This window comes from Aplysia californica, unplaced genomic scaffold (genome assembly GCF_000002075.1).
Source record: "Aplysia californica isolate F4 #8 unplaced genomic scaffold, AplCal3.0 scaffold00044, whole genome shotgun sequence".
NCBI lineage: Eukaryota > Metazoa > Mollusca > Gastropoda > Aplysiida > Aplysiidae > Aplysia > Aplysia californica.
This window is the reverse complement of record NW_004797314.1, coordinates 1,447,215-1,470,515: the sequence shown is the minus strand read 5'-3', so window position 1 is coordinate 1,470,515 and position 23,301 is coordinate 1,447,215. Positions and strand designations below refer to the sequence as shown.

The following is a 23,301-nucleotide window of genomic DNA, read 5'->3' as shown; positions in this document are numbered from 1 at the left end:
GTAATAGAGTATCCGTGTAATAAGGTTTAGATAATAACATATGACGATATTTAAAAGTAATTGAAAAAAATATTATAAAAATTTAATTTTAATTAGTTAGTTAATTTATTTCGAAAAAATGGGCAAATTCAGTATTCCCTGAAACTGAAAATATATGCTCTTGGGACGATGGGAGGTACAAGGGCTGCTAAAAATATATGGGGCTCGAAGGGTTAATGTGCCCATCAATGCCTTTAGTTTATCATAACAAACTTAAAAATTAAATTTGGTTTGTGAGGGGTTTTTGTGGCATCATTGTGACCTATATTTATTCCACCTCTTTTTTTTTTGTCTTTCTCTTTCTTTTCACAGAGTGGGTTGTTGATGGGCCCTCTGATGTGTTTTGCTCCTATTTATTTTCAATACTGTTTCCTTATCAACTCCTGTCTAAAGATGGCTGTTATCAAGCCAATTAGCAGTAGACTACAATGCAACTATACTTCCCCTTCTCCTTTATCAAATAGTTAGTGATAGTGTTCATTTGTATTGTGAATTTTCATTGTCTAGGTGACCTGAAGGATGGTGAAATCAAGGAAATTTTGTCTCAGCATGAGAAAGACTTGCACCTTGCCCTTGGGAAGCTAAGCAAATCCCGGGAGAGACAGATGGAGGATCTGAGGCAGAAGCTGGCAGAGAGGAGAAGACATAGGGAAGAACAACTGAGGAACAAGCACTCTCAGGAGGTACCCTTTGAATGTGTTTTGTGATTGTATGAACCTGTGTGTTTGTGTGCTGACATACGTGAAATTATGCATTGATGTCTAGTTCAACCTCAAACTTGCCATCTAGAAGATTCAGCAAAAGTATATTTTCACACATCATCGGTCATATTATTTGTGTCTCATCATCCTTTTGTGTAACATTATAAATCCTTTGTGAATATCTATGTCCATACATTACCTAGTCTATTGTTTGTGTCTCAGTGAACATTTTATTCCCTAACAACAGCTAGTCATTTGTTTATACTCAATCATTTTTCTGTGTGAGCTTTGGGAATCTAACAATCACCTTTTAATATTTGCATCACATCATTTTCCATTGAGAATTTTAAAAAATCACCTATGTATGTTTATTTGGATACACTATCTCTCCCATTGTTTATATCTTATCATTTTCCTGTGACTGTATTTTTGGATACATTATCTCATCAAGTGTTTGTATCTCATCATTTTTCTGTGCAGGCCCTGGAGGCTGGTCTTCCTCCCCCCGTCCGAGGTCATGATGACACAGAGTCCAAACTGAAGACAGAAGAGGAACAGCTGACCGCTGCCCACTTTGAGCAGGCGGCCGGACAGTCCCAGGCTGAGATGGATGCTGACCATCAGCTGAGCAATGAGCTCCGACAGAAGTTGTCCAGTAATCTCACAGACCAGATGGTAGGTTCTTCTCCAGCACATTCCTGGTTTGAAAAATGGAAATGCCTTAACAGATTTATACAGAAAGTCATCAAAATTTACTTTGTTCTTTATTAAACTCTCCTGTCTTTTTTCTAAACCAATTGTTCATAAAGGATCGGATTCATACTGATTTCTCCCTTATCTCATTTGCTGATATACTTTGAAGAGTTCAAAAGAGAATGTCTTCACTCAGTTTAGATGCAAAATCTTAAAGAAAAGCATCCACACCCATGATGGGTTGGTTGTAATGCACAGAACCACATGCACTTTTGCAGGAGGTGCAGCATAATGTAACATACATTAACATTATTGTTTCTCCAGTGTATTTATGTGATATTAACTGTTATGTATTTTCCTGTTCTCTACATCACTTCTTCTCTCCCTATATTGTCAAGTTTCTTTACTCTAGCCAAGTGTTCCAGCTTCACTCAAATAGACACAAAAGAATAAATAGCCTTTGAAGCATTCATTTTATGTGGTGTGTCAACAGGAGGCCGTGGGGACCCAGGGCTTGGTATCAGAGGAGAAAGTGAAAGACTTGATTGACAAACAACGAGCGATGGAGGCAGATCTGAACAAGAGGTTTGACCGCCAGAGGGAGGCGCAGCAGCAGCGTTTTAAGGCCAACATGGAGAAACGACGGCAGCAGCGACTGAGAGAACTTCAGCAACAACATGACCAAGAAAGAGGACAGGTTAGAAATACCTAGCTGGAATAATGGAATAAATGTTGAAAGTGATGTCAACTGCTATTTCAGATTTTTTTCTAAAAGATCCTTGAAATAAAAAAGACCCATTTTAAAAACAATGCCATCATCTTTACACTAATTTCAACAAAACTTTGAGCAGATAAAATTCATCCAAGGGGATGTGTCAGTTTGAAGTAAATTTACTATATCAAGTTCTAAAAATTTCACCAAAATTGATGAAAATTGATGTCCCAGCCTTGGTTGAATTTTATTTCTTGGAAGTTTTAAAAAATCAAATTAGTGCTAAAATAACCCATGTACATGCGTCCTTTTTTTTTCAGACGCTAGGTATTTCAAGGTTTTAGGTATGTTATAAATCCTGACATTATGACATTGCATGATTCACAGTTTCATTGTTTTTAGTTTGTTTAAATAGAATGCTTCTAGTACAAAAGCAGTGAAATAAAAAGCATGACATCTGTTTATAATAGAATATGATTATATCTTGAAGGAAAATTAAATGTCTGCAAAAAAGAATGAAATGAAGTTGCTGCATAGAAATTGTTAAGGTTTATTTTATTGAAAGTTAAAATAATTTACTGCAAATATTTTTTTATTTTGTTGTCTTATGTCTTGACCAATATAATGTATAATTGGGTTCTATACTGAGCTTTACATCTGTTTGTGTTAGTTGTCAAGCCAGCTGACCCAGGAAGGCCGGCATCAGGACAAGGAGCGTGCTCTGGCCGGTCTGGAGCTACAACAACAGCAGGAGATGATGAGCCTGGAGGCAGCGCTGTTGGCCGAGGAGACAGAGCTTGGACGGCAGATGTCTCATGCTCTGGACGAGGAACATACAGCTCTGGTCAAGGATGAACACCGCAAGCTCTCTGACCAGGTTAGATATCAATGTACTGACTGATCAATACTTGTGATAAGACTGCGTCAGTTCATAATAATAATAACAACAATAATAATAATGATAATAAATAGCATTCATATAGCACATATCCCCACTCGATGGCAAGTTTGTGAGCTTTACACTATATTATTTCCCCAGCAGACCCTAGAACACGTAGAAACATTTTCGGCTTCACAGGGAGCATACAGTGCCTTCAGCTGATTAAGCACTCAAACACAAACAAACAAGATTTTTTTGCTGTCACACAAAAAAATAGGAAACCCATGTCTTTGTTTTATATTTGTGGGTACATAGTTCATAGAAAGTCAGCACAACAGCAGCCATATTTGGCCACTTTGGTTGATGTAGAAGAATGATATTTAGACTTAAACTGCATCTTTTATTGATCTTGAGTAATTTATTGGCTGCAGCCACTTTTTATTTTACTGAATTAATCTTAGGCTTGTGTGATTTGGATGGTGCCTGTATTTTAAATGTTTTTTCAGGTCAGGATTATTGTCAGCAAGTAATAGACATCAAATTCTTAGCCATAGGCCTATATGATCTGGCTTTAGATTGTTTGCACACACTTTTACAAGTGCTCCAGCAAATGCTTTGACTCTTTTTTATTATGTTTTCTGTTTCATATATCATTTATTTGTATTGTTGTGTCGGGAAATCCTCATTTTTAGTGTCCATCATAATTGACTTGTGAATTGTTCTTAAACTGTCTCTCGTACTGCCAGGTTACTGCCAAAAAACTGTGATGCAACTAGCCACAAATTTCAATTCGATATAGCGAGGTTTTGTTTTTATTTGAATCCTAGTGATATGTAAATCTGTTGGGGTCCTTCCTACAATTTTTTATTTTAGGTACATTTCTTACTTTCTACTTGGTGCAGTCCTATTAAAATATTCTAAAGGTCTGTTAAGTTCATCCTGACAGAAACAAACTCTCTGATTGTAGTGTTGATGTACCTTTTGATTCTTTTTATCTTCAGCTCATAGCTCTGACCCCAGAAGCTGATCGCTTGACCGCTCAAAGAATTGTAGACCAGCACCGTCGTCGTCTGGACTCTTTGGACCAGGATCTGGAAGTACAAAAGACACGCCAGATGGCAGAACTGCAAGCCAAATTAGCATCGAGGAACGAACGCAAGAAACGTGAGGGCGCGAGAAAGCTCGAAGAACTGGCAACTCAGAAGTTTGTTGCTGAGCAAAATGAACAGATGTCTGGTCTGAAGGGGGCGGACGATGGCTTTGTGGCTGGAGCTGACCTACAACACATGCCGGCTGTCACTTACTCGGAGACCCCAGAGGAAATGGCAATGAAGAGACAACAGGTATGTGTCGTGATGATGAGTGATTTTTTTGGGGGGGTGGGGGGGTATTTTTGTTTTGTTTCTGGTAATGGTTATTTCACAGATGAGGAGAGGTCTAATTTTTAAACGATGCTTTTTAAATCTCAAGATGTAGTGGGTTTCTGCTGAAAAGACTGGTGATAAATTTCAAATGACTACCAGATAAAATGAAGGGAGTTGTTGAGAAGTCATATTAGTTTTCCTTTGAATGGGACACAAATGATCACATTGACTTTAACTTTTAGAATATTCCTTTATTTATGCTCAATACTCATTAAGAAAAAATACCCAGGCTGTTGTTTACATTGATACTGGTTCTATTTTAGTAGTACATATTGACTTGTGAAGAGTTCTTTTTTAAACACTTTTTTCTCTCGCATTTTGTTCTACTTCTGTTTATTATTGCTTGTGACTGAGTGACTTTTTCCAGTAATTTTTAAAAAATTAGATCTATCACTTAACACTTACAAGTTGGAAGTCTATTCCCCGCTTTGTCACAAACAGTTTGATTTGGAAATATGGTTATGTTAGCATTTTCAGCTTAAAAAATAAGGGTTTTAAGTTAAAAGCATGTATTACTCACCAAAATTGTAAGAAAAGAAGAAAGCTTTGATATATGAGGACACGCAGTTATAGTACAGGCAGGCAGAAAGTATTTATGATGAATAAAGAAAACCATAAAAAAGCAATAATGCAGCATTTAGTCAGTTGGTGTGCCATGCTCTAAGAGTAAAAGTTACCAAAGCAGGCATAGCTGCAGGATTCAATACTTCTTTCTTTGTTTAGTTTGTATTGTTTGCTTAGTTCATAATGATAATATGTAGTAGTAGTAGTAGGAGTAGGAGTAGTAGGAGGTAGTAGTATAATATTATTTTCTCAGTTCATGATAAAATAATAGCTGTGTTTGTACAACAAAAATTCTGTTGCTTTTCCGGTTACTGGTTACTGCTTTTGTTATGTTTCTGTTCTCTACCATAAGAGAGACTGTGCTTTAGAACATACTTTTTTTTCACCAGGAACGAGCCCAGGAAGAACTAAAGAAGCGTCACCAGACAGAACGTGACCAGCTAGCAGTCAAGTTAGACACCGATGCCCAGCGCCAGGAGCAGGAGATGGCCCGGGCCCTGGATGCTCAGACAGAGCAAGCCTTGAGGGAGAAAAAGAGCAGACATGCTGCGGAGGAGGCAGCCAGGACAGACCTTAGTCAGGACGAAATGGCCGCTGTAAGTACAGTCGAACCTGCTCTAGTGACCACCTGTTTAAGACCATCACCTGGACCAACGGCCACTTCCTATTTCTCCCATTGCGTTGTTTTACATTATAATGATACTGTGTAAGACGGTCACCTGTATAAGATGGCTACTTTTCTCCTCGACGATGGGTGGCTGTCTGAGACAATTTCGACTGTAGTCTGTTGCTTTGTTCATTTCTGTACATGTTTTTTTGATACTATATCACGACTAGGGTTCTCTGTCTGGTAGTTCACCTTTGAGTGCATGAAATATGTAATATGTAATTGATAACATTTAAGCTACTTTATTGAGCAGGTTGCCATGCACTAGGTTAATAAACTTGGAAGAACTTGTCTGCCATAGGAATTTAGTTGGAAGGGATACCGAATTATAGACTACCATTGAAACAGCTATGTCTCACTTCTATTTTCTGCTTTTTGCCATTTTTTAAGGAAGGTGGTTCTCTAAAATATTTGACAACCAGAAATGGTAGTCAAGTTACAGAAATGTGTAACCCCCTCTGTATTTTGTTGAACCTCATGACATACCGTATCTTGCTCTGCCTCCAACGTACTTTACAAAATTTCTGTTGTGTCTTCCAGCTGATGGCAGCTCATGCCCAGGAGGTGGATGCTCTGACCGAGCGTCTGGACAATGAGAAGATGCGTCAGCAACGAACCCTACGGGACAAACTGGCAGAACAGAGGAAACGACGAATGGAGGAGCTGCGCCGTCGCCAGGATGCTGAGCTCATGTCAGAGATGTTGGAGCAGAAGAAAGAACTGGACAACGTCAGGCTCAAGCAGGTGAAGAAAAAGTGTTTAACAAGTGGCAGTGATGAATTTTAAGGTTTACTTTTAAGTCATATTGTTTCCCTTTACCTCCCTTCTGCCAGAACGGCACACAGCATGTGGTCGTTACCTCCCCTAATTAAGTACATATGTCCCTCTACAATACACTGATGTTGCCAGTGGTTAATTTTTTGGCATGGTGAACGAAATAGACCTGGATCCAAAATCATCAATGATTCAAAAACATATTAATTTGTGAATGACAGCACAGTTGATTTTTAGCTGTTCAGGAAAATCCTTGAAATTAATTCAGCTGATAAGAGTTGAGCCAGACTGAGTACAAATAAGGTATTTTAATCAGCTGCCAATTTCCTCCTATGGAGGGTCAGTATACATAATATATTGTCTGTATTTCTTATATTATCTCATTCATATTGAGGATGTATGGCATTTTGATTTTCTTTAAAGTTTCCATGAGAGTATTAAGTATCAACATCAAAGTCTATAAGTTGTGCCAGAGGCCTTGTTTTGGTTTGTTCAAGTGTGGTTGCTAGGGATGTTAGTTCTGTTGTTGATGAGGGCTATTATATTGGTAATAGTAGTAAAGTATTGTAATCTTTTTTTTTTCGTCATTGTTCCTCTTCTCTCCTTTTTTACAAATTTCTAGCCACAAAAGGAACAGAACCCTATTTGACAGATTGCTTTTACATTTGTTCATCATGGAACATGCGGTTGATCACTTTGATTTTTGTTTGTTCTGGGGGTTTTTCTTTGCTGCTATTAATGGGTTTCTTAGGGCTCTACTGGACTGTAGCATGGGTTGCTCGGATTATAATTTCCAATAGGGTATTCTTGAACTTGGGCTTTTCAGATTTTCATGCTGTCAGAGATAAATGTTTATGAAGATGTCCCAATACTTTTTTAACCTTTGTGTGTGGTAAGGGGCATACTACTCATATTATGCTGTACCAGCATTTGTTTATAACATTTTTGACAGAATAAATGTGCTTTCAAGCAATTGAATTTCATGAACATCTTTTTTCTGTTCTCAATTTCTCAGGCTGTGCAAATTGAACAGAAAGCAATAGAGGAAGGAATTCGAGAGAATGGTGAGGAGGACAGTGACAAAGTTGTTGAAGCCGTTCTTGCCAGGAGACATGCTCAGGTGGGTGTTACATGTCAGAGTTTAGTCTACTAAAAACAAATTTGTAAACACATTTTCTAGTACTTACAGTAAGATTTAACTTGCTGTCTGTGTGCCTGTAGCACAACAATGTAGAACATGGGGCTTAGACCATCATATTGATTTCGACTGCCACTACAGTCGTGACCCATTGACAAGTCTTGCTGTCACTGTGTCTCTGGAATATATCATTAAATATAAATGAAAGTAAATGAATGCCACTTTATTGATTCACTCGCAAAGTTTGTTTTACAATGGCATACCTAAAAGCACAAATATATAAATATATAAATGCATGAATGATGCGCACTATTTCAAACATAGACACTCCACACATCATTGCTAGATGCCATTGTTTTTGAGCTAATGTTATCGTGTGATGCTCAACGATACACCCAAGAGACTACCCACCACATTGCCGTGTCACAGACACATGCTTAACATTATTGTTAGCCTGAGCTCATGAACCACTCAGTCATTGGAGCCCCCTGCCCCCTTCCTCCTACAACTGCTTTGGAGATCTCTGTTTGCTTTTATCTGTGCAGCTTTGAACCGATACTGAATAACGGCTCTTATTTTTAAAAAAGGAATTGGAAAGCAGTCACTCAATTCTGCAGTATTTCATAACCATGCATAGTGATTGAAATATTCAATTTTATAAATTCTTAAACTCAAGATCATGAAAATCCAGCTCAGCCATGTTCTTAGGAATATAATATTGAAGGCTTACGTTCATTTAAATTTTGAAACCTGATGAGTGTGTCGTTTCTTCTAAAAAGTGATGCAATTGTCGGTGCTGCCAGAATTAAATAATAATATATATTTATATTTATATGTATAGATGAATGGCTCCTGTCTTTTGTGTGCATATGTGTTCGAAGCAATAAGTCTATTTTGTAAGTTGATTTTCTCACACTAACTCGACTTTACCAGCTTTCTTCATCACATTTCCATAGATTCTTTATGCCTTAGCTAAAAATAACAGTTTCTTGCTATATAACGGTAAATGCTTTGATATCTCATTTTGAAAGGGTGTTTGTTTTTGGTTTTTTGTTCTTTTTTTTTGGGGGGGGGGGGGGGTTGTTTAATTAAGGGTTGTTACTTAAAGTGCATCCTAGAAAATTGATTTGAAAAAGTCGAAAAACTGCAATTATTCTCTGCTTCTATTCGCCAATGTTTCCTTCTTAACTTCCAGGAATTGCGCGACCTTGAAGATGAGTTTGCCACAAGGAAGAGAGTATTCGTGGATGAAGCCAGAGGTCGTCTTGCAAAGAAATACGATGGTTTGCGAAATGAGATGATGAAACGACATGAACAGGAACTGGCTGCTCTTGAGGTAAAACCAACTTGTTCCTTGTGTTCATGGTCAACACTTGAGTAGTAATATACCTCTTTATGTGTCACAAGTTATCAGAACATAATCAGTTTGGGGAAAAGTGCCTATGAATTGGTGTTTGGTACAGAAAGAGATAAGTCTTTGTATGAGTTTGTGTGTTCAAAATCATGATACCAAAATTGAGAACTCAATTACGTTTGCTTTGCTTCACCGACTTCACCATTTGAGGTTTCTTCCTTTATATTTTATGAAATTACTTTGAAGAATTGCGACATATCTAATTTTGGATTCTAGTGAGCCAGCATCTGTGGTGTAGTGGTTAGACACTTTGCTGTGGCGACCTTAGTTCAATTCGGGGATTTTTATTGAGTATCTCGGCCTTTCTGCTGTGAAGTTGTATCTATCAACCAGGGTTGGCCCTGACAGCAGGGTCAGAAGGCCACCTGCTAAATGATCTAAATTGTATTGATGCAGGTGTAAAAACACCTGCATTTGTAAAAAATGTTCTGTTATTTTAGTGAGACTCAGGTTAATGCTTTGTTACCTCAACCCCTAAAATGTTTATGACTATTGTGATATTAGGCTAATTAGGGTATTAAATCCTAATGTGTTAAACTGACCTCCTGGACATTTTCTGCCTTATGTTCCCCTTTGACCTTGCTTAATGGAGAAGAAGACACTTAAGACATGTATCTTACTGCTTTGAACATGAAATGAAAAGTGCTGTGTAGGTTATGAAGTTTTGATTTCAATGCCTTTAATTTGACTTTATGTTTTGCAAATGTGCACCTTCTCACAATGCTGAGATGCTTTTCATGACTGGCTTCATATATATCTGTTTACTGCAATTTTGCTTCAGAAACTGCCTTTGAGCCCAGATGAAAAAGCAGAGCGAAGAGCAGCCCTCCTGAATGAACAACAAATTGAAGCAGCCAAGCTGGAACGTCAGTTGGCCCAGGAAGAAGCCGACATAGAACGTGGAGCTCTCCGGGACTGGGAGGCAGAGTTTGCTCGTGCCAAGTTAGCTCTCAAAGAGAAACACTATAAGGTGAAGAAAACTCATCTTCAGTAGATAATATTATGTTTTATTCTTATATCTGTTGTTTTTTTCCGAAAGTTCTGTCTTCTCAAACGGAAATAGGCAGGTTAAACTGTTATGATTATAAATTCCTTTTCTTTCTAGTAAAGAAGTGGACTGGAAGCAGCCAATTATCAGCTATGTCTGTTGTTATAAGCACGGAAAACTACTTTCAGTATGTGAACAATGTGATGAAAATGATCACTCAGGTTCCTTCGATTGTCTGCCAGCAGTTGCTGTGGGAAATGATTGTGTGAATTCAAGTTTATATTTAGAGAGGCATAAATGTCTATATAATTAATGGGAAGTATCCTTTTTTTCATTTTTGCCAAATGTCGTTAGATCATCAAAGTCACAGTTTGAATGATTGTTGGTCACACTTTCTTGTGTTTGCTCTCTTTACTGTGTTCCTGGTGAGATATAACAAACAACAACGCCACTCAATAACATCTTAGTCTTAACCTTTAAAAAAGATACATTTTTTGTGTTTTATGAGAAAGCGTGAATTTGTCTCAGGTAGTCTGTAATTTAATTTTTTTTTTCCTGGTGGTTATTTCTCTGTCTTTTGCAGGAGTTTGCGGAAGCCCTGCGTCAATTCTCTCCTGACCACCAGGCGGCTCATGATGCTGAGGTCTCCGCTGGGGAACTGGAGCGTGTCCGAGCTGAGCTGGAGCAACGCAGAAAGCAAAAGGAGGAGGAGATGAGAAGAGAACAGGAGGGTAAGAAGACAGAGATCATGAAACTCATACATCTTTATCTCTGCTGCTTTTGGTCGTTTTACTCCTTTATATTATATGTTCTCTTACCCAGTGGGTTTCCCATGATTAAACTTATTGTTTTTAAAAGTTCTTTACTTTTTTTATTCAAAATTACGTAGGTGAAACCTTTGAGATAATGTTTGGGAAGGCAAGGGCCATAAATTTAAGTCAGATCTAAAGAAAGAACAATCTAGGGTAATATTGATGTATCCCAAAAGATTGCAATAACTTTAAGTCTTTTCTGGGCTCAATTACCAATCATGCAGCTATCATGTTGCAAATAAATGTATGCTTTATCTTATTTTAGAATATATTATATTGATTCTTTGCAATGTCACTTTGCTTTGAAATGTTTCAAGCTATGTTAACTCTTTGGTGTTAGAGACTGTGCTGATGCCCTTGTTATATTTTTGCTACTCTACTAGCTTTTGAGAAATCTGAGGGCAAACGTGTGGAAGCTGAAGTCGTATCTTTCGCCAAGGAACTGGAGCTTGAGACACAGAAGGAAAAGGAGAAGCAGGAGAAGAACATTGAAGCTCTGAACAAGAGGAAAGAGGAAATGTTGAAGGAGCAGAAGGAGAAAATGAAGGTAAGAATTAAAGTGTTCAGTGAACTGTTGAGAAATTCATAAAGTTTTGTTTCATTTGTTTCTTCCAAAACTAATAACTATTTTGCAAAACCTCTTGAATCTGTGCAAATTGTCGTGATATAAATTGTAATTTGAAATAGTTAAGTAGATTCTGTTGATTAATCTATTGTACCCTTATTACGAGTATATTTGTAGCTACCGCGCGCTTCCGTCCACGAGCTACGACAATAGTCATATCAAAACACCAGTCTACAAAATTGAACCCGAACCACTTATCCAGGTTTCTACTGAAAAAAATAGGTCACTTGTGGCTTGTAAAAACTTTTGCCAGCTTGTTCTGATCCAGTTTTTCTCCAAGTACGAGTTAGTTTTGTTGTTTTGTCACCGCCAATCATGGCAAGAAAGCGAGCACTGAAATCTTCATGGACGAGAAGAACAAAAAAAACAGCCGCTAAAAACAATAGTGCCACAGCTATTTTTGTGTTTGTTAAATTACATGGAGCATGTTTTGAGCTTTGTTTTAGATACAAGCGGCAAAGAAAGTGAGTAGACATAAGTCTAGAAAAACAAGGGGATCGGATTGATTTTAGAGCCTTGAAAAGGTCGAAGAAAAGCTAGATCTAGACCATAGATTTACTATAAATTGCTATGGCTAATTGGAGTGCCGATGAGTGGCAGTCAGATGAAGGCTATATAGTTTTCTCTGCTCTTTCCTTCATCTTTCTCTCTAATAATATTGAAAGAACATTTTAAGTAAAATCTAAGCTAAATTTCATATTAATAGCTTGAATAGTTTGGACACAGTTCGTGTCTGAGTTTAGTATGTCGAGTTCAGACCGATTTTTTCCCCCGGCTCGTGGAAAGCCAGGTGGACACAAGTGCACTGCCGCGGCAACGCATAGTGAATTGTGTTAAACCAAAGATTTAAAGATTTAAGTTTTATAAGTAGCCAATCTTTCACCATGAATATACAGTGGAGTCTGCTTAAACAAAACACTGTTAATCCGAAAACATCGAAAAGTTAAAAGAAAAGAAAATCTCTAATTATTTTGTTTCTTTAATTTGAGCTGTCTCTCTAAATTTGAAACCTGGCTAAACCAAAGAAAATTAGGCAGTCCCGCAGATTGCTGTTATGCAGACTCCATTGCATTTTCATTATTTCGACCAATGTTAATGTGACAACATTTTTGGTACTAACGATGTGGAGTTGGTATTCTCATTGTGTTTCTACTGGTGATGAAGATAACAGTTAAAAGTGGCCAGTTAACAAAAAATGTTTCAGTTCATGATGGTATTCTTGCTGTACCAAAAGTGGTGATGAAGTAAACAGTTAGAAATGATCAGCTAATGAAAGATGTTAGTTCATACAGTTAGGTACAGTAGTCTCCGTCTAAACGCACGCCATACAAAAGCACGCTCCACTCAAACGCACGCTTTCGTCATCTGACGTTTTTTTTACTATATGATTTAGACGTACAAACGCACGGTCACTCCCTCTAAATGTACGCTCCGATTCGCGAAACACACCGACAAGTTAAGCTTGGCAAGGGGAAATTTTCACTATAACTTATAATAACCTGCACAGACTGCATACGGCAAGCTAGAATTTACTAGAAAACCGGATATTTGGTGAGAGTGCCCCTCACGCCGGACAAAGAGAGTGATAGACAGCGTTTACACACACTACTTTCCACTGACGCATAGGTCTCGGTCTCGGGCTGGTCGGTTAAATGTTGGGTGGGGGGGGGGGATTGGGGGGACTGAAATGTTTTTTGATTGGTCACTGGAAATGTATCTTTGAGAGAAGGTTTCTGACTGGTGTTTGAGTTTGAGTGATTGCATGTAATGTTTAGTTAGATCAGAGAGGGTTTAGTTAGATCTAGGCCTGATGCGCGAAATGCGTAAATGCCGTAAAACACTAGACAGGCCTCTATAGGATTAAAGATTAGCCAAGTAAGCCTAATAAGCTGCTTTTAAAGAACTTATAACGTACTTGTTCAACGAGTCACAAGAGAAAATGTTTCTCGAGGATGATTCTGCATGAATTTACGGTCGTGGACGGTCGCTTGGAAAGCCACATGGCTGGTCCGTCGACTCTATGACTATCGCCAACAGTTTTCTCTTAGGCTATCTGTTCCCGACGTTTATAGTACATATTCCTTACTTTGAGTTTGTTCCCCCCCCCCCCCCCCCCCCCCCCCCATTCAACGCCTTTGTGTTCTTAACCCCTGTCGGGGAATCCTTCAAAAAACGGTCAGGTGTCGTCACCTTATCTGCCAAAATGACCCCCTCCTTCAAGGGAGATTACTAGAGTAATAAGGAATTGAGATGACTACGTCCCTTCCTCCCCTTGCAAAGGTTCATGTAAACGCACGCTCCGTGAAAACACATGCTCATGAGCCCTCCCGAGCACCGGCGTTTAGGCGGAGACTACTGTATTCTCATTGTACATCAACTGATGATGAAGTGCATAGTTAGAAGTGACTAGTTAAAGCAAGATATTTATTTCATGTTTACCCAGGCCGATCTGGAAAAGATGAAGGCTAACGGAGCAAGTAAGGATGAGCAAGACCGACTGATCAAGGAACACGAACGGTCAGTGAACCAGCTGGTCACCAAGATGGAAGCGGACAGGCTGCGCATTCAAAGTAATCTGCAGGACAAACTCAAGAAACGCAAGGAAGAGAAGCTCAAGGCAAGAGAGAAGGAGGTGAAGGATAATGTGGCGGAGCAGAAGATGGCCATGGAGGCTCAGCTCAGGAGTGAGAGAGACAGACTGCAGAATGACGAGGTATGTGAGAGTCCTTGTGTTGTGTTAAAAGAGCTGTTCTACTGCTTCTGTATCATCCCCAGCTGCGCACACACACACACACACACACACACACACACACACACACACACATACACACACTCACATGTTCAAAACACACTCACCCACACATATAAACAAACACACACGCTTCACACCCACTAGATCTAAGGGTAGGCCTATCTCACTACATGGTCTTCAACTCATAGTTGAACTGATTTGTTTGTTTATGTTCTGTTTTTGCTCTAAATCTTAAAGGCCATGAAGGTATCTCTGATAATACTGACTGGAGTTTCTTCAGTTTTGGGTTTCCTGCTCTATTTTAACCTTAATCTGCTGATGTGTTTTTAACATGCTTGGCAGAGGGGACGTCACCTCTAAATTGTTCTGCTTTTCCAAGAGGAAGTTTCCTCTCATTTAGATTTTTCCATTTATTGCTAACCCAGCTGTTGTTTTGGATTGTGCCCTTTGGCTTTGATGCCATGTTATAGAAAGGGGAAGTCTTTTCAAGATGTAATCAATTTCAGTTTATGGGTGTTGTTTATTTCCAGGGTTGGGGGTTGATGTAGCAAGATGTCTCGCCGATTGGGGCTTTGAAAGAGCTGATATTGTAGGACAGTTCCTTATGGGTTTCTATAGGAAAAGAAAATGAATGGATCTATCTGCCGCTTCTCTTTTACTTTTGTGGTAAAAAATGCTTTTAGATATGGACAATAGTCCAGTCTTTTGCTTTGTGTTTTATGTTGTCCTTAAAGTTTGTACCTTTCGATGGTAATAGGCTGGTGTAAATTCTTGAAACTGATAATATATATATAATGGATTTTGTTGCAGATTCTGGCGTTGAACCAGGCTCTAAACTCAGATGGTCTCAGTGCTCAGAAGCAGTCAATGCCTCTGCTCACTGCAGCAGCCCTACCAGCGCCCACCTCTGGGGCATCGGACGAACCAGCACAGCCTCAGGGCAGCCAGGAGATGCCCCCAGCATACGCAATGGCCGCTCCACTCAACGAGGCTGAGCTCATGTCTCTGCTGATGGCTTCCCCGCTGTACCAGAAACTGGAGAACATGAAACAGGCGGTGGCTGGAGGCAGTCTTAGGTCTGCACCGAGTGTGCCAGAAGGTGAGTGGTTCGTGGCTAGAATGGGGGAGAAAGTGACTGTACTAGTATCTAGTATAAATGTTTGTCTGACTTGTGTGCGAAAGAATCATCATTAGGTAGGCCTATTATTAAAGTCAAATATCACAGTATTCAAAAAGTAGGCTATAAATGAATATAACAAGCCACATATTTGAATGTCATTCAGATGCCTGATGTGTATGCTTTGAAAAGAGTGTTCACTGTTAGTTTTCACGCAACATCCATGTAAGGTACTAGGTACTAAATAACTTCCCACTATTATTAGACGATGGTGTTCCTATTCCTGACCCTACTGCTCCTCCAGGTGATGGTTTTGTAGACGAGCGTGAAAAGTCTTGGGAGAACGACAAAGAACTGAAGCCCATGGACTTGAACAAGCTGAATGCTCGCTCTCTCGTCATCTACAAGTTTGGTTGCCATGTTGCTCAGCTCATAGCTCGCCGTTGCCAGCATGCACCCGTCAACATCCTGCTGGCGGAGAGCATTCCCAGCAGCCCTCAGCTCTCTCGCAACATGTACCGGAACTCTTTTGCTTTCGATGCCAACAACAGGATCCTGTACCTCCGAGCTGCTCGCCTGGAGACGGTGGGAGAGTACGTGCTTGTGTTGACACACTGCCTGGCTCATATCAAGTCTGGTAAGTTGGCTGTGAATTGCTGTTGAGACTTATCGTTGCTATAATCAATCTAGCAATGTATGTTACTGTTACGCTATTAACAACACCGAAAAGTTGATGGTTTGAGCTTTATTTTACTGTTGTGTCTTCCCAGAGAGTATGTTCTTCGTGTCTGCCTTAGCCTGCCTTTCCTCACCTGTACTTTGATGTCAATTTGATTTTGTTAGGGCTTATCTGAAGTCTTCACTGGCGCTTCCAGTCTGTCTCTTTTTATTTGGAAATAATAGTGGTTTCTAGCCCTATACTACAGTTTATGATGTAACTAGCTTAACCTCTTCACTGCTGGGTAGACGTAGGTTCTGGCTTGTATTCTCCACTCGTATTGTTTCATCTGGTTGACACATGTTTTAGTTGTTTTAGTTACAGCTTGTGATTTTGCTTATTCTGAAACCATTCTCTGAGTTTAAATATTCCTTGAATTAACATTTAACTTTCTAGGTACAGATGTTGATGGAAATTTTTCAGCAGTGAAGGGGTTAAATAAGATGTTGAAAAGAGCATCTCTAGCAAATCTGCCTATCCTGACACCTTCAGTTTAGAGAGGTTGCTCATATATAAAGAAAAAACAAGATCAGTGATTTTATTTTATTTTGGTTTACTGCTTTTTCAGATTAAGTGTGTTTGGTTTAAACTGACTCCACTATATCTCAAAAGTGATGCGTTTTGTTTTTTTTATCCAGGTGACCTCAGGGACGACACATCGCCAGAATTCCAGAAGGAATACCAGCGTGCCCTTACTGTGGTCTGTGATGACTTGTTCATGTCTAAGACAAGGCGGGTGGAGAACAATGCAACAGACCCTGGCTCAAATCTCAGCCCTGCCCAAGCTCAGCAGCTTCTCCAGTCCATGTTTGACAGTTGCCCGAGCGAGGACGCCCGGACACGCATGATGGAGGAGTTGTTGGACGTGCGTCTCATGCCTGATACCATGAGAGATGGGGCACAGCTGACCAAGGAAAGAATGGCTCAGAGGTACTGTGTAAAGGTTTTCCCATGTAAAGATGTTTAACTCTTTATCTCTGAGGGGGTTAAACCCACTATGCCGAGGCCCTATTGTGGTACTAAATCTAAAAATGACAAAAACGTCACTAAACTGATCATTACATCAAACAAGTCAACCTATTTTGATAGTGTGTCATCTAATGAATGGAATCTCGATAAAAGAGACCTGTTTTCAGCAAATACCGAAAAGTAATTTGATGTCAAAGTCACCTTAAAAGAATGTGCCGGAGCTGCTGATCGGCTCACCGGAATGACAGTTCCAACCACGAGCCACTGGGAGCAACTTGCTGGAGATAAAAGAGTTAATGATGTTTTGTTTGTATGTTATGGTGTGGTTTGCTCCTTCCCTATCAAATGTTTATTGTCCTTATCTGTCCTCCTTCTTTTCTTTGTTTGTTACTGTCTTATTACTTCTCTAATCCTCGGCATTTAATGTAATCTAATTATGTTGCCAATGTCTTAAAACTCTAACTAAAACTAAAACTTTCAGGTACCGTGCTTGCTTTTTAGTGGAGGTTCAGGTGTAGAAAAGTTAGTTTTTGTGTCTTCTTGTTCTTATTTTATTCCTGCTTGTCGTGTAAATTGACTTTTTAAAGAAGTAAATGCTGATACAAGAAGTGAGATTATAAGTTAAATTTAATATTGGAAATGAGCAAAATATGTCTGTTTTGAGGGGTGTTTGCCTCTCATATTTTTGCATTTCATGATGCAAGCTCCATGGGAAGGAATGATATAAACTGAAAGCTCCCGTCCCAAGGGTAAGCCTTAAGCCACAAAGCCTCTCTTTGTGCAAGTGTAAAGGCCTACTATGTCACTGAAAAAAGCTCCTATAAAATATTTTTGTGGACGTAAGTGTACTAACAGTATTCATATAGAGAGACATAGAAGTTTGGTTATTAAAAAAGATCTCAAAGTTGTTATCCTATTAGTTCATGTTGCTAAATTCCCCCAAAATGCTATATTTTATTATTTCTCTCCCTGCCCACGTGACCACCACGAACAGAATTGCCAAGTACAATGACTTTGCCTCTCTGAACAAGCTCCAGAGCATGCTGGGAGACATGGAGGACAAAGTTCATCAGGCTAAAGGTCAAGGATCACATGAAAATGTTGTGTCACAAATGGCAAATCTGAGCAGTAAATTTTCGACGTCAGGTGAGGGTATAATAAGCTTCTTTTCACTCGTGTTATTTTGAGTTGATGAGAGGAATATCGATATTTGGTGATCCTGCAGTGTTGAAAGAAGTAAAAGAGGTGACGATGACAGAAATAACAGAGGGATAGAAAGGACACATTACCTACCCTTATTTATACCAGTACCACACTTTACTGTCTGTGTCTTGCATGCAGCAATAGATTGGATAACAGATACAGTTGTAAAGACTGTCTGTTTGAATATAAATTCCTGAATAGTGAGCTAATTTTAGTTGCATGTCAAGTGCTGTGAAAGTTCAGAAGCTTAAACAAAATAACAAAATTCAAGTTCACCAATGGCTTATCAGTCAGAAAAAAACTTTGCATAGTGAAAATGGTACTGGCAGCAGTATTCTGTTTAAACATTCATGTCAAGATGATTCCTTTTACTTCCTTCTAAAGGTACGTTTCAGAGTTTTAAAGTATTTTTACTCTTCCTCAAGATTCTAAGTTATGTATGTGCTATTTTTGTTTTCTGCTACCTCAGGAAACTCTGCAGCCAATCAAGAACAGGCTGCTCCATCATTTGTGATGGCAAATATGAGTGGCAACGCCTTGTATCAAACATTTGAGAATTCACTGGACAGAGACGGAGCTGACAAAACAGACAAACCACGGAAGGCTGCTCCAACCCCAGACTCTGCTCAGGTAAAATTTGGAATGTTTACGGTTTTTTGCTCTCTTCTTGACAATGCATGGAACTTTTGTGTTGTCTCCTTCTTTTTGGAGTTCTAAAATTACCCATTTGTTATTCTATGGGTGGTTGGTAGCTGTCTAGGTATGGTATGGTCTTTCTGCTTCTCTCCTACATACACTATGACACGGATAGCTCGAATTTGTCAGGACCAGCCTCAATAGTTCAAGGGATCCGTAGTTCGTAGGATATCTTACAGAGATAAAGAAGAAGAAAAATGGGACTGCAGACATGGTTCGAAGGATGCGTGATTTCGAGTCTGCTGTGTTCGACCTATTCGTGTTATGTTGTAATTATTATTTACCCATCTCTTTGTACGGCTATGACTCAATACAACAATGTTATTTTATATCTGATGATGGCTGCACCTGAATTAAGTATGACAATGCTATATTAATTTCTTGTTAAGATCAGTTAACAGAGAGACTCCCAAAAATATTTCTGGGTTTTCATTTGTTATTGCTTTGCTATTAGGACTGCAAGGTTAGATAAAGGATTCAATCCTACAAGTTTTTGACTGAATATTGTCTGTTTCTATACTGGGTGACCTGTGCACTTTGGCAATGCTCAGAGTTGGTGCTCTGTAGCACTCTCCAGAAACGTGAAGACTGTCATGGCTTGTGGATGTATACCAATCATCAAGCTGTAGTTCTTATTTATACATGTATAGCATATTTATTTTGACATGCTTGGTTATGAATCATCTTTTCGTCTGAATATAAGCACCTTTACACTAATATTATTGCCAGTACTGCCAATCTAGGTTCAAATTTACGTTCGGCAGCTTTTCTTGGCCAAGGTTCTGAAAGAAGATTATTTATTTTGTACAACATCCTGTTGGAGATGGTTGTAGGTTCTGAAGCTCTACCATTCAAATAACCAACACTGTGGTGAAAGTAGTGCCAAAATAATAACTCAAGCTGTTTCTTTACTTACAATGAAAAGCAGCACCCTTGGGAAAAATACCTATAAGTTTCCTCTAATAGGTCAAATAACCTGTCTTAAGTTACTTTTGTCTTGCACTATGTATAGTAGAGTCTGCTTAAATCAAACGCGATCAATCCGAAAAAAAATTTTTTTTGCATTTGAGCAACCTCTCTAAACCAAAAACTCGGCTAATCAAAAGAAAATTAGGTGGTCCTGCAAATTTTGCTAACAGCAGACTACACTGTATATTTATTAATAGTGACTCTGGTGCATGGGCAGGGAATGCTAGCCGCCAGTAGAAAGTAAAGGGTAAACATGTTGTAGATCTTAGTAAAATTTTCAATAATAAACAACTGGGAAACAATCTTAACTTCGTGGAAAACATACAGTGCACGCTGCCATTATACAGGCTCTAAAATACTGAAAAATCTTTCACAGGTCTATGGCAAGGTACCCATTCACACCTGGGTGAAGTGAGGAAAATTTGTGTTAAGTGCCTTCTTTTCCAACTCATAATTTTTTTTGGTACTTATAAGTGATATTCCTTTGTGTAATTGTTTTCAATTAAACAAAATTTTTTAAAACCATTTATCCACAGGACAAAGTGGATGAGCTCAGTGCAGACTTTGCCAGAGTTAACCAGCAATTGATCCAACAGCAGGACAAGATTCGCGCACTGGAAGAAGAGGTCAGCGCAGAACTGGAGCTCCTTGAGAGCAGCCGAGGGAAGGACCAAGGTCTTCACAAGGACAAACTGACCACAGCTCAAGAACAGTTGGCTGAGGCCCGCCAGGAGACCAGTCAGCTGACCATGAACAAGGACAGGATAGTGAGGCTGTTGTCCGAGGCTCAGGCCGGAGGAGACAAACAGGCAACAGTGGAAGAACCCACTCAGCCCGCCCCAAGGAGAGGGAGGCAACAAAAGTCTGGGAAAAAATAAATAATGTGGAAAACATTTTTTTTAATATATGGGAGTAAAGATTGTTTGTGAGAGTTAACATGTGTACAAGGGACAAAAAACCCAGTAAAGACAAGAAATTGAAGGAGAAAAAAATACATAATATGAAATACTAAAACAAGAACGCAAGAATAAAGATTTCTTAGTGAAGAGTTAAAACAGATATCAGGGACAAAAAGAAAAAGAAAAGAAATTGGAGGAGCAAAAAATAAATAAGTTGTGTGAAGGAAAGAAGTGGACATCCTGGAAAGCTATTGTATCAAGATATGGTGTGAATTAGAAACTAGGCGGAATACGACGAAGCAGGAAAAGGAAGAAACAGATATCAGGGGGAAAACAACTCAAGAAAGGGGGTGAATAAACAGGTGAGATAAGACATGGATTAAATTGATGAAAGTATCATAGTTTTTCCTCACATCAGACTGTATGGTACCTCATGGTTTCCTCATTTGATTGCATTTTTTCCCTAACTGTGGGGTGATGACTTGCATACAATACATTTTTGAAGAAGCTGGGTCTGAAATTATATTTCAATGTTTTCTTAAGCTTTTTAAAGTCCAAGAGGGATTTTATTACCCTTATGTGATACATATTTACATTAATGCAGCATAACTGTGATCAAAGTGCCTATAAGATGCTCACATAAAGGTATTATTCTGATGGACGAAGGAAAACGTTTTGATTTTAACCCAACAGGGTAAAAATCAGAATGTTAGGCTGAAATTGTACATATTTTTGTATTTGTGAGATTAACTTTTTAAAATCTATTTTTCCTTTTATCTATTTTTTGACAGTGATAAATTTACTAAGTTCTTTTTATTGTTTACTAAAGCTTTTCCGTCCTCTTCATGTTTTACATATGTCTTGCCTGATATGACTTGAAAGCACATTCCATGTAAACATTTGAACTTAAGTTCTATTTCATCAGAGAAATTTGTGTTATTGTTACTGTTTTTCGCAGAGTGTGTTAAATATTTCAGCAACATCAATCCTTTGGTGTCTGTAGAAGTGCATTGCTATAATTGTTATTATTATTATTATAAGTTTAGTTTCATCGATCTGTTTAGGTAATGTAACTATACAATACAGAATTTAACTACCCTTTTCTTTGTGCTGAATGCAGATAAGTGTCATGGGATTTCTTTGTTCATAGTTTTTGGCCTTTCATGTTCATGGCACATTCATTCCATTCAGGCATGCACCTTACAAATGTTGTAGTTTCTGTAATTTTAGGTTCAAGAGACACCTGTTCACCATTAGTCATTAGTTAGGTCCATCCTACTTTCAACTATTACTCTTTGCAGTTAGTAGTATAAAAGTGGGTTAGAAGAAAAAAAATACACTAAGGAATTGTGACCAAAATGCATTTACAATTTTAATATGCTCTTTAATTTTTTAACTTTCTTCAGCTGATGTTGTTAATAATAGTGCAACCGTCTTGTTGAATTTGTTTTTTATCTCTTGTTGTGTACAGAAAATATTGTTTTTTTCCGTCCAGAATTTACTCGACTTAATATCTGACCAATGACTCTGTCACGATCATGTGCTAATAAAATATACAGCAAAATTATAAAAATTTTAGAGTCTTATTCCTTTCAGTCTTTTTGTCTGTGTTGTGATTGAACATTAACACCAACAATATAACAGTTTGTACTGACATTTTTGTGAATGCTAGAAATTAACTTCATTTTTCTGGCGGTATATACCGTATAGTGACAAGGATGGTTAATAATAATAATAATAATAATAATAAATGACATTTATATAGTGCTCAACACGGATTAATGGTTGACTAGCATAATTTGCTTTCAGATACTGCAATCGATGTGGAAATCTAAAGCCTGCGGTTTTAAATAACTGAAGGATGTTTGAGCCAAACAATCTTACTGTAATCATCCTAAGAAAAATGAGCGACAAATTTTCTTGCTCACCTTGTATAAAAGAGTTTTTTTTTAATCCTAATATTTCTAGCGCCGTAGTATATTGTCCATTAGGAGACAGGCAATTGAGCACACAATAATACCTCTCTCTGGTATGCATGGTTGAGTTTTAATAAGAGTTTTATGGCACATGAAACACTATGTCATATAAGTGCCAAAGATTAGAGGTGTTACAAGAGAGTAACAAACACAAAATAGGAGGAGAGATAGGGTCAATAGATGTTTGATAGGAAAGAAAGATTTTGTGTAAATACACCATTACTTTGGTCTCACACAGTTATCCTGTTGGTGTTTTTTGCTCATTTTTAGTCTTCAAATTGAGAGTTTCCTTGGATTATTTGTATGGCAAAAGCGGTGCTTAGTCAAACCTCCACAATATGCCCACTGCAGCTCACTCAGAGCAATATGAAAATGAGGCCAAACGAAGTAATAGCCTCCTACCTCATGGACACCCTGACATGGCATGTACCAACTAATATAATATATATATACAGTTGAAAATGTCCAAGATGACCACCCTTTGTCAAGAAAAAAAATGGTTGTGTTAGACTGGTGGTTATCTTGGGCAGTGTCATTTTGTTGTATAAAAAATGCGAGGGACGAAGTGGGA

At 38.5% G+C, this 23,301-nt stretch overlaps 1 protein-coding gene across 1 annotated transcript in view; it reads left to right on the top strand.

Annotated features, from left to right (window-relative positions):
- The window catches only part of LOC101861715, a 152,991-nt gene extending 130,664 nt beyond the window's left edge, over positions 1 to 22,327 (top strand). Inside the window, exons 124-142 of the mRNA XM_005092327.2 lie at positions 547 to 722; positions 1,221 to 1,415; positions 1,927 to 2,130; positions 2,816 to 3,022; positions 4,027 to 4,368; positions 5,403 to 5,609; positions 6,221 to 6,424; positions 7,470 to 7,574; positions 8,788 to 8,928; positions 9,788 to 9,976; positions 10,578 to 10,725; positions 11,190 to 11,353; positions 13,875 to 14,144; positions 14,994 to 15,282; positions 15,605 to 15,937; positions 16,657 to 16,948; positions 17,982 to 18,133; positions 18,660 to 18,820; positions 20,392 to 22,327. Of these exons, the coding sequence (XP_005092384.1) occupies positions 547 to 722; positions 1,221 to 1,415; positions 1,927 to 2,130; positions 2,816 to 3,022; positions 4,027 to 4,368; positions 5,403 to 5,609; positions 6,221 to 6,424; positions 7,470 to 7,574; positions 8,788 to 8,928; positions 9,788 to 9,976; positions 10,578 to 10,725; positions 11,190 to 11,353; positions 13,875 to 14,144; positions 14,994 to 15,282; positions 15,605 to 15,937; positions 16,657 to 16,948; positions 17,982 to 18,133; positions 18,660 to 18,820; positions 20,392 to 20,733 (4,121 nt within the window). The 3' untranslated portion in view covers positions 20,734 to 22,327. The remainder of the gene's footprint in view (positions 1 to 546; positions 723 to 1,220; positions 1,416 to 1,926; positions 2,131 to 2,815; positions 3,023 to 4,026; positions 4,369 to 5,402; positions 5,610 to 6,220; positions 6,425 to 7,469; positions 7,575 to 8,787; positions 8,929 to 9,787; positions 9,977 to 10,577; positions 10,726 to 11,189; positions 11,354 to 13,874; positions 14,145 to 14,993; positions 15,283 to 15,604; positions 15,938 to 16,656; positions 16,949 to 17,981; positions 18,134 to 18,659; positions 18,821 to 20,391) is intronic.
- The last annotated feature ends 974 nt before the right edge of the window (positions 22,328 to 23,301 follow it).